Source organism: Rhinopithecus roxellana, chromosome 1 (genome assembly GCF_007565055.1).
Source record: "Rhinopithecus roxellana isolate Shanxi Qingling chromosome 1, ASM756505v1, whole genome shotgun sequence".
Classification (NCBI taxonomy): domain Eukaryota; kingdom Metazoa; phylum Chordata; class Mammalia; order Primates; family Cercopithecidae; genus Rhinopithecus; species Rhinopithecus roxellana.
This window is the reverse complement of record NC_044549.1, coordinates 53,472,926-53,486,007: the sequence shown is the minus strand read 5'-3', so window position 1 is coordinate 53,486,007 and position 13,082 is coordinate 53,472,926. Positions and strand designations below refer to the sequence as shown.

General features: G+C 41.1%; 1 protein-coding gene across 5 annotated transcripts in view; it reads right to left on the bottom strand.

The window, feature by feature from the left end:
* SFMBT1 (Scm like with four mbt domains 1) overlaps positions 1-13,082 on the bottom strand; it is a 153,344-nt gene that overhangs the window by 51,810 nt on the left and 88,452 nt on the right. For all 5 annotated transcript variants that reach the window (XM_030927965.1, XM_030927931.1, XM_030927991.1 and 2 more), the window contains one exon: positions 5,183-5,277. In XM_030927965.1, coding sequence (XP_030783825.1) covers positions 5,183-5,277 — 95 coding nt within the window. The remainder of the gene's footprint in view (positions 1-5,182; positions 5,278-13,082) is intronic.

Genomic DNA, 13,082 nt, shown 5'->3' with positions numbered 1-13,082 from the left:
GCTCACGCCTGTAATCCCAGCACTTTGGGAGGCCGAGATGGGCAGATCACGAGGTCAGGAGATTGAGACCATCCTGGCTAACACGGTGAAACCCCGTCTCTACTAAAAATACAAAAACAAATTAGCCGGGCGTGGTGGCGGGCGCCTGTAGTCCAGCTACTCAGGAGGCTGAGGCAGGAGAATGGCGTGAATCTGGGAGGCAGAGCTTGCAGTGAGCTGAGATTGCACCACTGCACTCCAGCCTGGGGCACAGAGCGAGACTCCGTCTCAAAAAAAAAAGAAAAGAAAAGAAAAAATGAACTTTGTATCTATCTACATTTATACCACTCCCATAATTCTTTGTATAGATCCAAGTTCCTGTCTTATATCAAATTCCTTCTGTCTTAAGAAGTTTCCTTACTGTTTTTTGTAGTGCAGGTCTCCTGGTAATAAATTCCCTTACTTTCTGTTTTCCTTTAAAAAGTCTTTATTTCTCCTTCACTTTTGGATGAAATTTTTGCTAGATATAGAATTTCGGGTTAAGTTTTTTTCTTTCAACATCTTAAAAATCTTACCCAACTATCTGGGTTGCATAGTGTCTGAAAAGAATTGTCCTCTCTTTGGTTCTCAGTAGTCTGAATGTGATGTGTCTGGGCGTGTTTTATTTGTTTAGTAATTATTCTGTTTGCATTCTCTGAGTTTCTTGGATCTATGGTATAGTATCTTTCTTTTCTTTGGAAAATTGTCCATCTCATCAAATATCTTTTCCTCGCTCTTTTTCCTTCTGAGATTCCAATTACAAATATATTACACTTTTTGATATTATCTCATACTGTTGGTTGCTGTGGTCTCTTTTAAATTCCCACTCTTTTTTTCTCTTTGTATTTCAATCTGGGCTATTTCTAATGATCTGTCTTCAAGTTCATGGATCCTTTCCTCAGTTATGTCAAATCTACTGGTGAGCCTACCAAAGGCATTCAACTTTTTTATCACATTTTTCATTTCTATTATTTCTATTTCATTTTTTCTAATAGCTTCCACGTCTGCAGGAGTTCCTTTTCTGTTCATGCATGTTTTCCACCTATTGTGCTAGAGCTTTTAACATATTAATCACAGTTATTTAAAATTCCAACATCTACGTCACGAGTCTGGTTCTATTGATTGCTTTGTCTTTTGACGCTTTGCTGTTTGTCTCTTACTTCTTTATGTGCCCCATAACATTTGGTTGGAAGTCAGACATTATGTATAGAACAGTCAAGACTGAGGCAAATAGTACTTATGCCTGGAAATGGGCATGTTTCTTCCTTTCTTAGGCCTTTAGTTTGAGAGAGAAAGTTAAGTTAATCTAGTCGGAAGTGAAGCTGGATTTGTGTTTTATTGTTGCTACGGTACATTCACAAGTACACCACAGGCTCCAAATTCCTCTAGTATTATCTAGGATTTAGGATATAGCTCATTTGCCAGAGGTTTTTTCTTTTTATCTCAATGTCTGCTGTTCCACCCTCAGATTTAGGTCTTTTGTTGGTGACTACACCTCAGAGACCATCTCTTTCCATGCTCTTGCCTCTCCCATACAACAGACCGCCATTTTTCAACACTCTAACTTGGTGGTGAGGAACAGGTAGGGGAGAGTACTCCCTGAGATTCAGCCACAGTCTTGGAGGCTCTGTGCCCATGGGTCTAGAGGGTGAGAATTTCTCAGTGATTCTACCTGTCCCTCAACCTCAACAGCAGGGAATCCATAATGCTACAGTATGTATTCCTATCCCTCTCCCAAGGTACAGAGGGCTTATTTTCCCTTCTATTTCGCGGGTATAATGGGTCTGTATCTTTGTCACAGGATTAATAAGAGTTTGTAATCCTTCCCTAACAATTTAAAGTTTTTGTCCTAGAGCATGCAGATAACACTTAGTGCCTTTCCCACAGTGGGTGCCTTTCCTTCCACCAGAATGCACATGAGCAAGGCTTTTTCACTCTTGGAGATGCTTTCTCCCTGCAAATCTGATTGATCTCTAATTCCTCCCTCCTGTGTTCCAAACTGGATCCTGTAAAACTCTCGCCATAGGCCTGCACATCCATCTCCTTTGATTTGGAGATCTGAGTTCTACCAGCTTTGCCTATGATCTGCTAGCCACAAGCATCCCATCGCAGAATCTTCCCACACCCATGCGTGATTTTCACTGTATTTGGCAGCCCTTCACCACAGATTATGATTCAGATTTACTAAAATTTCCTACATTTGACAATAAAGAAGTTTTGCATTTGTTTCCCACTCTCCTGGTGGCTTTGTCATTCAAAGAGGAAGAGGTGAAATCTGTTTCTTTAACATGACTTTTTTAGAACCAGAATCTTTGTAAGAAAATTTGTTCTCCATTTGAATATCAGTACAAATAAATAAGCTTGGGTACATACATATCAGAATAAGAATAACATCAAAAACAAGAATTCAAAGCTATTATATCACCACTAAACAGGCTTTCCATGTTAAAAAAGAATATTGAAAACAATTACAAAAGATTAATCAATTCAATATGAAATAAAATCCTTATCTGAAATATGTAATTCTCACCACTTTAAGAGAGATATACATGAACAAAGAATAATCAAAAAGGGCAGCTAACATGCCTGGGTTTTTACATATGGAAAACTAAAAATAGTGGGACTCCCTGGGGCATGGTGGCTCACGCCTGTAATACCAGCACTTTGGGAGGCCGAGGTAAGCGGATCACGAGTTCAGGAGATAGAGACCATCCTGGCTAACATGGTGAAACCCCATCTCTACTAAAAATACAAAAAATTAGCCAGGCATGATGGCAGGCGCCTGTAGTCCCAGCTACTCGGGAGGCTGAGGCAGGAGAATGGCGGGACTCTTTACCATATAAAGACAACAGCTAAAAGAATATGGTCAAACCTCACAAAATCACAGACAACACTGATTGTGCGTCAGTGTCTTCACAAATCCTAGAAAAAAAGAACTATGCCCTATGGAACACTGCTATGGGCTAAACGGTTCACCCCAAAATTTGTATGTTCAAACCCTAACCTCCAGTATGACTGTTTGGACATAGGCCATTTATGAAGGTTGTCTTAGTCTATTTAGGGTGCTATACCAAAATATCTTAGACTGGAAAATGTATAAACAACAGAAATTTACTGCTCACAATTCTGGAGGCTGGAAAGTCCAAGATCAAGGCTCCAGCGGACTCAGGATCTGGTGAGGGCTCGCTTTCTGCTTCAAAGATGGTGCCTTCTTGCTGTCTTCACATGGTGAAAGTTGAGCAAACAAGCTCTATCAAGCCTCCTTTATAACGGCGCAATCCCATTTATGAGAAAAAGCCTTTATGGCCTAATCACCTCCCCAAGGCCCCACCTCTTCATACCACTGCAGTTGGAATTAGGTTTCAACATATAAATTTTGGAAAGGCACAAACATTTAGAGGTCAGAAGGATGGAGCCCTGATCTAACAGAATTGGTGTCCTTTAAGAAGAGACACCAGAGAGCTCTTTCTGTTTCTACCATGTGAGGACACAGCAAGATGGCAACTATCTGGAAGCCAGAAAGAGGGCCCTCACCAAAAAGCAGCTACACACCTAGGCTTTCAGTCTCCACAACTGTGAGAAGATAAATGTCTGTTGTTTAAGCCACCTAGTCTACGACATTTTGCTATGGCAGCCCAAACAGACTATGACAAATATGAAATAAGTAGTTTTAGAATTAATTATTCTGTGTGTTTTAAGAGGGAGTTAGAGTAAACAGGTTAAAAACTAGGTCTAGGATGGGCAGAGTGACTCACGCCTGTAATCCCAGCACTTTGGGAGGCCAAGGCGGTAAGATTGCTTGAGCCCAGGAGTTTGAGACTGGCCAACATGGTGAAACACTATCTCGACTAAAAATTAGCTGGCTGTGGTGGTGCACACCTGTACTTCCAGTTACTTAAGAGGCTGAGGTGGGAGGATCACCTGAGCCCAGGGGATTGAGGCTACAGTGAGCTGTGATGGGCGACGGACTAAGACACTGACTGCCCCCCAACAGAAAAAAACCTAGGTCTAGATATAAACTATGAACAAAATTTGGGGTACTTTCTTACATTCTAAAGTCATTACACAGGGCAATTATGTTGTCACTGACAAAGTATTAAACTGGGTTGTTAGGGCATAAAACCGGACTGCACAGGTCACTAATATGACATGTAAGTATGTATGTCATACTTATGTTCTGCTCAATAAGAGTGACAGCAAATAATGCTACTGAAATTACTTTCAATGAATGCAACAAAGTAAATGCAACAAAGTGCAATAATTTTTTTTCAATTTATGACAAGGTGTTTTGACAAAAATAAAGGAACGTTCATAAACGGTCAAAAAGATAAGTCATGCATTGAGTGGCAGAAAATATACAAAACCAAAAAAGGATTTTAGAATATGGCAAGTGTGACCGGGTGCGGTGGCTCATGCCTATAATCCCAGCACTTTGGGAGGCCAAGGCGGGCAGATCACGAGGTCAGGAGATCGAGATCATCCTGTCAATGGTGAAACCCTGTCTCTACTAAAAATACAAAAAAATTAGCCAGGCATGGTGGCAGGTGCCTGTAGTCCCAGCTACTCAGGAGGCTGAGGCAGGAGAATGGCGTGAACCTGGGAGGCGGAGCTTGCAGTGAGCCGAGATCTCGCCACTGCACTCCAGCTTGGGCGACAAAGCGAGACTCAGTCTCAAAAAAAAAAAAAAAAAAAAAAAAGGCCGGGCACGGTGGCTCAAGCCTGTAATCCCAGCACTTTGGGAGGCCGAGACGGGCGGATCACGAGGTCAGGAGATCGAGACCATCCTGGCTAACACGGTGAAACCCCATCTCTACTAAAAAATACAAAAAACTAGCCGGGCGAGGTGGCGGGCGCCTGTAGTCCCAGTTACTCAGGAGGCTGAGGCAGGAGAATGGCGTAAACCCGGGAGGCGGAGCTTGTAGTGAGCTGAGATCCGGCCACTGCACTCCAGCCTGGGCCACAGAGCGAGACTCCGTCTCAAAAAAGAAAAAAAGAATATGGCAAGTGTTCTTACTAAGCGTGGCAGGAGGGCAGGAGGAAAGAAAAAGCTCTTAAATTCTTTCAAGTACCACAAATTAAAATAACTTTAAATTCTCTAATGATAATACAGAGATTTGAAATAAAGGGATATAACACCAATAAGGCAAATATAGTTATTGCTTACATGTTTAAAAGACCCATAGGGAACTGCTGTGGACCCTGTTTCTTCTAGATAATCTTCCCAGCTTAATTCTATCTCTTCCATACCAGAGCCGGCATCTAGAATTAAAAATAAAACAAAAACAGGTGAATCCCAATTAAAGAAAACTCAAGGTATAAAAACATAAACCTAATAAACCTAACTTTACAGAATTTACTTCACGACTGATTTTGCACAAAATAATTAAGTGGGGTTTTTTTGTTTTGTTTTTTGTTTTTTAAATGATAGGTGCCCTTAGTGCACTGATTGTCAATGAATCTTCACAGAACAGCAGTCTGACATGCTATCTCTTGCTGAAGAGGCACCCAAATCTAGATTTCACCCAAATGGATCATATAAAACTGGTGAGAGTATAAACCATTACTATCATTTTGGACTGAAATTTAGTATTCTAATGTCAAACACTGAAGATACTTAATAAGCATTTCAAACTTTTTTCAACTTGATCCTTTCTTAGCGCTGAGTGAAAAATACTCCTAGTAAATATTTTAGCTTAATCAAAAAAAAGCGTCATTATCCTTGCCTCCCTTCCTTTTTCTCCATACCTTATATCCAATCCGTAGAAGAATTCTGTAGGTACTATCTTCAAAATATATCCAAAAGCTAGAAAGATCTCCTAATGTCACAACTAAATCGACTAGAGAACCAAGAGCAAACAAACCCCAAAGCTAGCAGGAGACAAGAAATAACCAAGATCAGAACGGAACTGAAGGAGACAGAGACACGAAAAACCCTTCAAAAAAATAAACAAATACAGACGCTGGTTTTTTGAAAAAATTAATACCCATAATCCCAGCACTTTGGGAGGCTGAGGTGGGCAGATCACTTGAGGTCAAGAGTTTGAGACCAGCCTGGCCAACATGGTGAAACCCCATCTCTACTAAAAACACAAAAATTAGCCAGGCATGGTGGCACATGCCTGTCATCCCAGTTACTCAGGAGGCCGAGTCAGGAGAACTGCTTGAACCCAGGAGGCAGATGTTGCAGTGGGCTGAGATCGTGCCACTGCACTCCAGCCTGGATGACAGAGCGAGACTCTGTCTCAAAAATAAATAAATAAATAAATAAACGACTAACTAGACTAATAAAGAAGAAAAAAGAGAAAAATCACATGGACACAATAAAAAATTATAAAGGCGGTATCACCACCGACCCCCACAGAAATACAAACAACTATCAGAGAATACTATAAATACTTCTATGCAAATAAATTAGAAAATTTAGAAGAAATGGATAAATTCCTGGACACATACACCCTCCCAAGACTGAACCAGGAAGAAGTTGAATGCCTGAGTAGACCAATAATGAGTTCTGAAATTGAGGCAATAATGAACAGCCTACCAACCAAAAAAAAAAAGCCCAGGACAGATGGATTCACAGCTGATTTCTACCAGAGGTACAAAGAAGAGTTGGTATCATTTCTTCCAAAACTATTCCAAAAAACTGAAAATGAGGGACTCCTCCCTAACTCATTTTATGAGGCCAGCATCATCCTGATACCAAAACCTGTCAGAGAAACAACAAAAAAAGTAAACTGGCCGGGCGCGGTGGCTCATGCCTGTAATCCTAGCACTTTGGGAGGCCGAGGCAGGCGGATCATGAGGTCAGGAGATTGAGACAAAAAATTAGCCGGGCGAGGTGGCGGGCGCCTGTAGTCCCAGCTACTCGGGAGGCTGAGGCAGGAGAATGGCATGAACCCCGGGGACGGAGCCTGCAGTGAGCCGAGATCACGCCACCACACTCCAGCCGGGATGACAGAGCGGAAAAAAAAAAAAAAAAAAAAAGAAAACTTCAGGACAATATTCCTGATGAACATTGATGCAAAAATCCTCAATAAAATACTTGCAAACAGAATCCAGAAGCACATCAGAAAGCTTATCTACCACAATTACGTAGGCTTCATCCCTGAAATGCAAGGCTGGTTCAACATAAGCAAATCAATAAACGTAGTTCATCACATAAACAGAATTAAAGATAAAAACCACATGATGCCGGGCGCGGTGGCTCCCGCCTGTAATCCCAGCACTTTGGGAGGCCAAGATGGGAGGATCATGAGGTCAGGAGATCGAGACCATCCTGGCTAACATGGTGAAATCCCTTCTACTAAAAATAAAAAAAATTAGCCGGGCGTGGTGGCAGGCACCTGTAGTTCCAGCTACTCGGGAGGCTGAGGCAGGAGAATGGCATGAACCCAGGAGGCAGAGCTTGCAGTGAGCCGAGATCATGCCACTGCACTCCAGCCTGGGTGACAGAGCGAGACTCCATGTCATAAATAAATAATTAAATAGATAAATAAATAAATAAATAAATAACCACATGATTATCTCAAAAGACAAAGAAAAGTCTTGGAAAAAATTCAACATCCCTTCATGTTAAAAACTCTCAATAGGCTGGACGTGGTAGTTCATGCCTGTAATCCCACCACTGTGGGAGGCCACTGTGGGCAGATCACAAAGTCAAGAGATCGAGACCATCCTGGCCAACATGGTGAAACCCCGTCTCTACTAAAAATACAAAAATTAGTCAGGCATGGTGGCACACACCTGTAGTCCCAGCTACTCGGGAGGCTGAGGCAGGAGAATTGCTTGAACCAGGGAAGCAGAGGTTGCAGTGAGCTGAGATCGCGCCACTGAACTCCAGCCTGGTGATGGAGTGAGGCACTGTCTCAAAAATAAACAAATAAATAAAATAGGCCCGGTGCAGTGACTCACGCCTGTAATCCCAGCACTTTGGGAGGCCGAGGCAGGTGGATGACAAGGTCAGGAGTTTGAGACCAGCCTGGCCAACATGGTGAAATCCTGTCTCTACTAAAAATACAACAAAAAAAATTAGCTGGGCATGGTGGCGCGCACTTGTAGTCCCAGCTACTCAGGAGGCTGAGGGAGAAGAATCACTTGAACAGGGGAGGTGGAGGTTGCAGTGGGCTGAGATTGCGCCACTGCACTCCAGCCTGGGCAACAGAGCAAAATTCCATCTCAAAAAATAAATAAAATAAAATAAAATAAATAAAAACTCTCAATAAACTAGGTATTGATGGAACATATCTCAAAATAATAAGAGCCATTTATGACAAACTCACAGCCAATATCATACGGAATGGGCAAAAACTGGAGGCATTCCCCTTGAAAACTAGCACAAGACAAGGATGCCCTCTTTCACCACTCCTATTAAACATAGTATTGGAAGTTCTGGCCAGGGCAATCAGGCAAGAGAAAGTGAGAAAGCGTATTCAAATAGGAAGAGAGGAAGTCAAACTGTCTCTGTTTGCAGATGACATGATCCTATATCTAGAAAACCCCATCGTTTCAGCCCAAAAGCTTCATAAGCTGAGAAGCAACTTCCGCAAAATCTCACGATACAAAATCAATGTGCAAAACTCACAAGCATTCCTATACACCAACAACGGACAAACAGAAAGCCAAATCATGAATGAACTTCCATTCACAATTGCTACAGGGAATAAAATACCTAAGAATACAGTTAACAAGGGAAGTGAAGGACCCCTTCAAGGAGAACTACAAACCACTGCTCAAGGAAATCAGAGAGGACACAAACAAATGGAAAAACATTCCATGCTCATAGACAGGAAGAATCAAAACATCATGAAAATGGTCATACTACCCAAAGTAATTTATAGATTCAATACTATTCGCATTAAACTACCACAGACATTCTTCACAGAATTAGAAACAAACTTTTACATTTCACAGGAAACCAAAAAAAAGCAGATTAACCAAGATAATCCTAAGCAAAAAGAACAAATGTGGAGGCATAACCCTACCTGACTTCAAACTATACTACAAGTCTACAGTAATCAAAACAGCATGGTACTGGTACAAAAGCAGACACCTAGACCAATGGAACAGAATAGAGAACTCAGAAATAAGACTGCACATCTACAACCATCTGATTTTCAACAAACCTGACAAAAACGAGCACTGAGGAAAGGATTCCCTATTTATTAAATGGTGCTGGGAGAACTGACTAAGTCATAAGCAGAAAATTGAAACTGGATTCCTTCCTTACACCTTATACAAAAATTAACTCAAGATGCATTAAAGACTTAAATGTAAAACCCAAAACTATATAAACCCTAGAAGAAAATCTACGCACTAACATTCAGGGCATAGGCATGGGCAAAGATTTCATGACAACAGCAATCACAACAAAAGTAAAAATTGACAAACGGTATCTAATTAAACTAAAGAGCTTCTACACAGCAAAAGAAATGATCACCAGAGCAAACAGACAACCTATGGAATGGGAGAACATTTTTGTAATCTCTCCATTTGACAAAGGTCTAATATCCAGAATCTACAAGGAACTTAAACAAATTTACAAGAAAAAACCCAACAACCCCATTAAAAAGTGGACAAAGGACATGAATAGACACTTTACAAAAGAAGACATTCATGCGGCCAACAAACATAAAAAAAAGCTCAACCTCACTGATGATTAGAGAAATGCAAATCAAAACCACAATGAGATACCATCTATTGCCAGTCAGAACGATGAGTATTAAAAAGTCAAGAAATAGGCTGGGCAGGGTGGCTCATGCCTATAATCCCAGCACTTGGGGAGGCCGCAGCAGGAGGATCACTTGAGGTCAGGAATTCAAGACCAGCCTGGCCAACATGGTGAAACCCCATCTCTACTAAAAATACAAAAATTAGCCAGGTGTGGTGGCGTGCGCCTGTAATCAAATCTACTCAGGAGGTTGAGGCAGGAGAATCGCTTGAAGCTGAGAGGTGGAGGTGACAGTGAGCAGAGATCACACCACTGCACTCCAGCCTGAATGACAGAGTGAGACTCTGTCTCAAAAAAATTAAATTAAAAAGTCAAGAAACAACAGATGCTGTTGAGGCTGCAGAGAAATAGGAACACTTTTACACTGTTGGTGGGAATGTAAATTAGTTCAACCATTGTGGAAGACAGTGTGACAATTCCTCAAAGACCTGGAACCAGAAATACCATTTGACTCAGCAATTCCATTACTGGGTATCTACCCAAAGGAATATAAATCATTCTATTACAAAGATACATGTGCACGTATGTTCATGCAGCACTATTCTCAATAGCAGACACATGGGATCAACCCAAATGCCCATCAATAATAGACTGGACAAAGAAAACCTGGTACATATACACCATGGAATACCATGCGGCCATAAAAATGAACAAGAGTATGTCCTTTGCAGGGACATGGATGGAGCTAGAAGCCATTATCTTCAGCAAACTAACGCAGGAACAGAAAAGCAAACCCCACACGTTCTCACGTATAAGTGGGAGCTGAACAATGTGAACACATGGACACATCAATGGCGGGGGAGGGGGGAATACACATTGGGGCCTGTCAAGGGGGACAGGGGGAGGGAGAGCATCAGGAAAAATAGTTAATGCATATTGGGCTTAATACCTAGGTGATGAGATGATAGGTGCAGCAAATCACCATGGCACATGTTTACCCATGTAACAAACCTGCACATCCTGCACATGTATCCCGGAAATTAAAAACAAACAAAAAACATATCTCAAATCGAATCACTTCCCACCACATCTATTGGCTATCTCTAGTCCAAGGCCTAACCACATTATCTTCCAACTTTCAACTGCACTTAAAATCTAAAATCTGTGGGACACTAAAAAGGCTGTACATGACCTGATCCCTGGCTGCCCACCCTACCACTTTATCCCCAGCCAGACTATCCATGCTCACCACACTTGGGTGACAATGAGGTTCTTGCCATTCTTTAATCATATTCTTTCCACAAAGTCTCTACATTTGTTATTCCTCAGCTCAAAGAATCATCTCCCAGTGTCCTTCATGCTCCCTTTCATTCAAGTCTCTACTCAAATGTTCCCCTTCAGAAAGGCAACAGTATCCATCTTTCGGTTCTGCTTCCCTTTTCTTCATGGCATTCATTCCTATTGACAATATACCTGTAAGATCATAAACTCCATAAAGTCAGGAATTTGTCACCTAGATTCTTAAAATACTCTTGTTAAGTGAGCAAAGACTCAAGTACTCTATAATCCAATAATCTCACTTCACATAAACTCCCTAAGAGCGAGATGGTTGTTTTTGTTTTTTTCTCTCTCTTTTTTTTTTTTTTTTTGTTGTTGATTGACGTATTCCTCTGCCCAGAACAATGCTTGTTACATAGAAAATTCCAATAAACTGCTGAATGAGTATACCCTAGGGGAAACCATACTCCACATGACCACAGGGAGGTAAATATAAGGATGTTCATCACAGCAGCATTTGTATTATCAACAAATTGGAAGCAGTAAGTAGAATAGATAAGTTATGGCAATCCTTCAATGGAATACTACTATACAGTAGTTGAAATGAATGCTACTGTTGACACAGATAAGTCTCAAAAACACACATCAAGCAGAAAAGGCAAGTGCAGAATGAAAAGCACAGCTAGATACAACTTAGATTTCAAAACAAAACTTTGTAGTGTAATGTTTATGAATACATGCATATTAATATAGGAGTGTAAAGACAAGGATGAAAAGAATATGTATCAACTTCAACGAAGTTACCTTTGGGCATAAAGAGAAGGAAACAGATTAGAAGGGAAGTACAAAAGACGTTTAAACTGTATTATGTTCCACTTCTTTAAAAAATGAAAATGCAGGAAAAGATGTTCAACATTACTAATCATTAGGGAAATGCAAATCAGAACTACAATGAAATGCCACTTCACACATATTAGAATAACTATAAACAAAAAGGCAAAAAATAACAAGTGTTGGTGAGGATGTGGAGAATTAAGAATGCTTGTGTATTTCTGGTGGGAATGTAAATGGTACAGCCACTGTAGAAAACTGTACAGTACTTCCTCAAAATATTTTGTAAATTATCATATGATCTATCTATCTATCTATCTATCTATCTATCTATCTATCTATCTATGCATGTCTGTGTATATACCCAAAAAGAATTAAAAAGAGGGACTCAAACATGTATTTGTACACAAATGTTTATAGCAGCAATATTCACAATAACCAAAAGGTAGAGGCAACCCAAGTGTCTATCAACAGATGAATGGATACAAAATGAATGTGGTATATACACACAATGGAATATCATTTAGCCTTTATAAAAAAAAAAAAAAAAAAAAAGGCCGGGGGCGGTGGCTCAAGCCTGTAATCCCAGCACTTTGGGAGGCCGAGACGGGCGGATCACGAGGTCAGGAGATCGAGACCATCCTGGCTAACACTGTGAAACCCCGTCTCTACTAAAAAATACAAAAAACTAGCCGGGCGAGGTGGTGGGCGCCTGTAGTCCCAGCTACTCGGGAGGCTGAGGCAGGAGAATGGCATAAACCCGGGAGGTGGAGCTTGCAGTGAGCTGAGATCCGGCCACTGCACTCCAGCCCCAGCGACAGAGCAAGACTCCGTCTCAAAAAAAAAAAAAAAAAAAAAGAAAGAAAGAAAAAGGAAATTCTGGCCTGGTATGGTGGCTCATGCCTGTAATCCCAACACTTTGGGAAGCCAAGGCAGAGGATAGCTCAAGCCCAGGACTTTGAGACCAGCCTGAGCAACAGAGGGAAATCTCGTGTCTACAAAAATATTTTTAAAAGTTAGCTGAGCATGGTGGTGAGTGGCTGTAGTCCCAGCTACTTGAGAGGCTGAGGTGAGAGGACCACTTGGGAGGTTGGGGCTGCAGTGAGCAGTGATCACATCACTGCACTCCAGCCTAGGCTGTTAAGAGACCCCATCCTTCCAAAAATAAATAAAAGTTCTGACACATACTACAACATTGATAAACACTGAAGACATTATGGTAAGAGAAATAAGCCCATCACAAAAGGACAAATGGATATCTACAGTAGTCAAATTCATAGAAACAGAA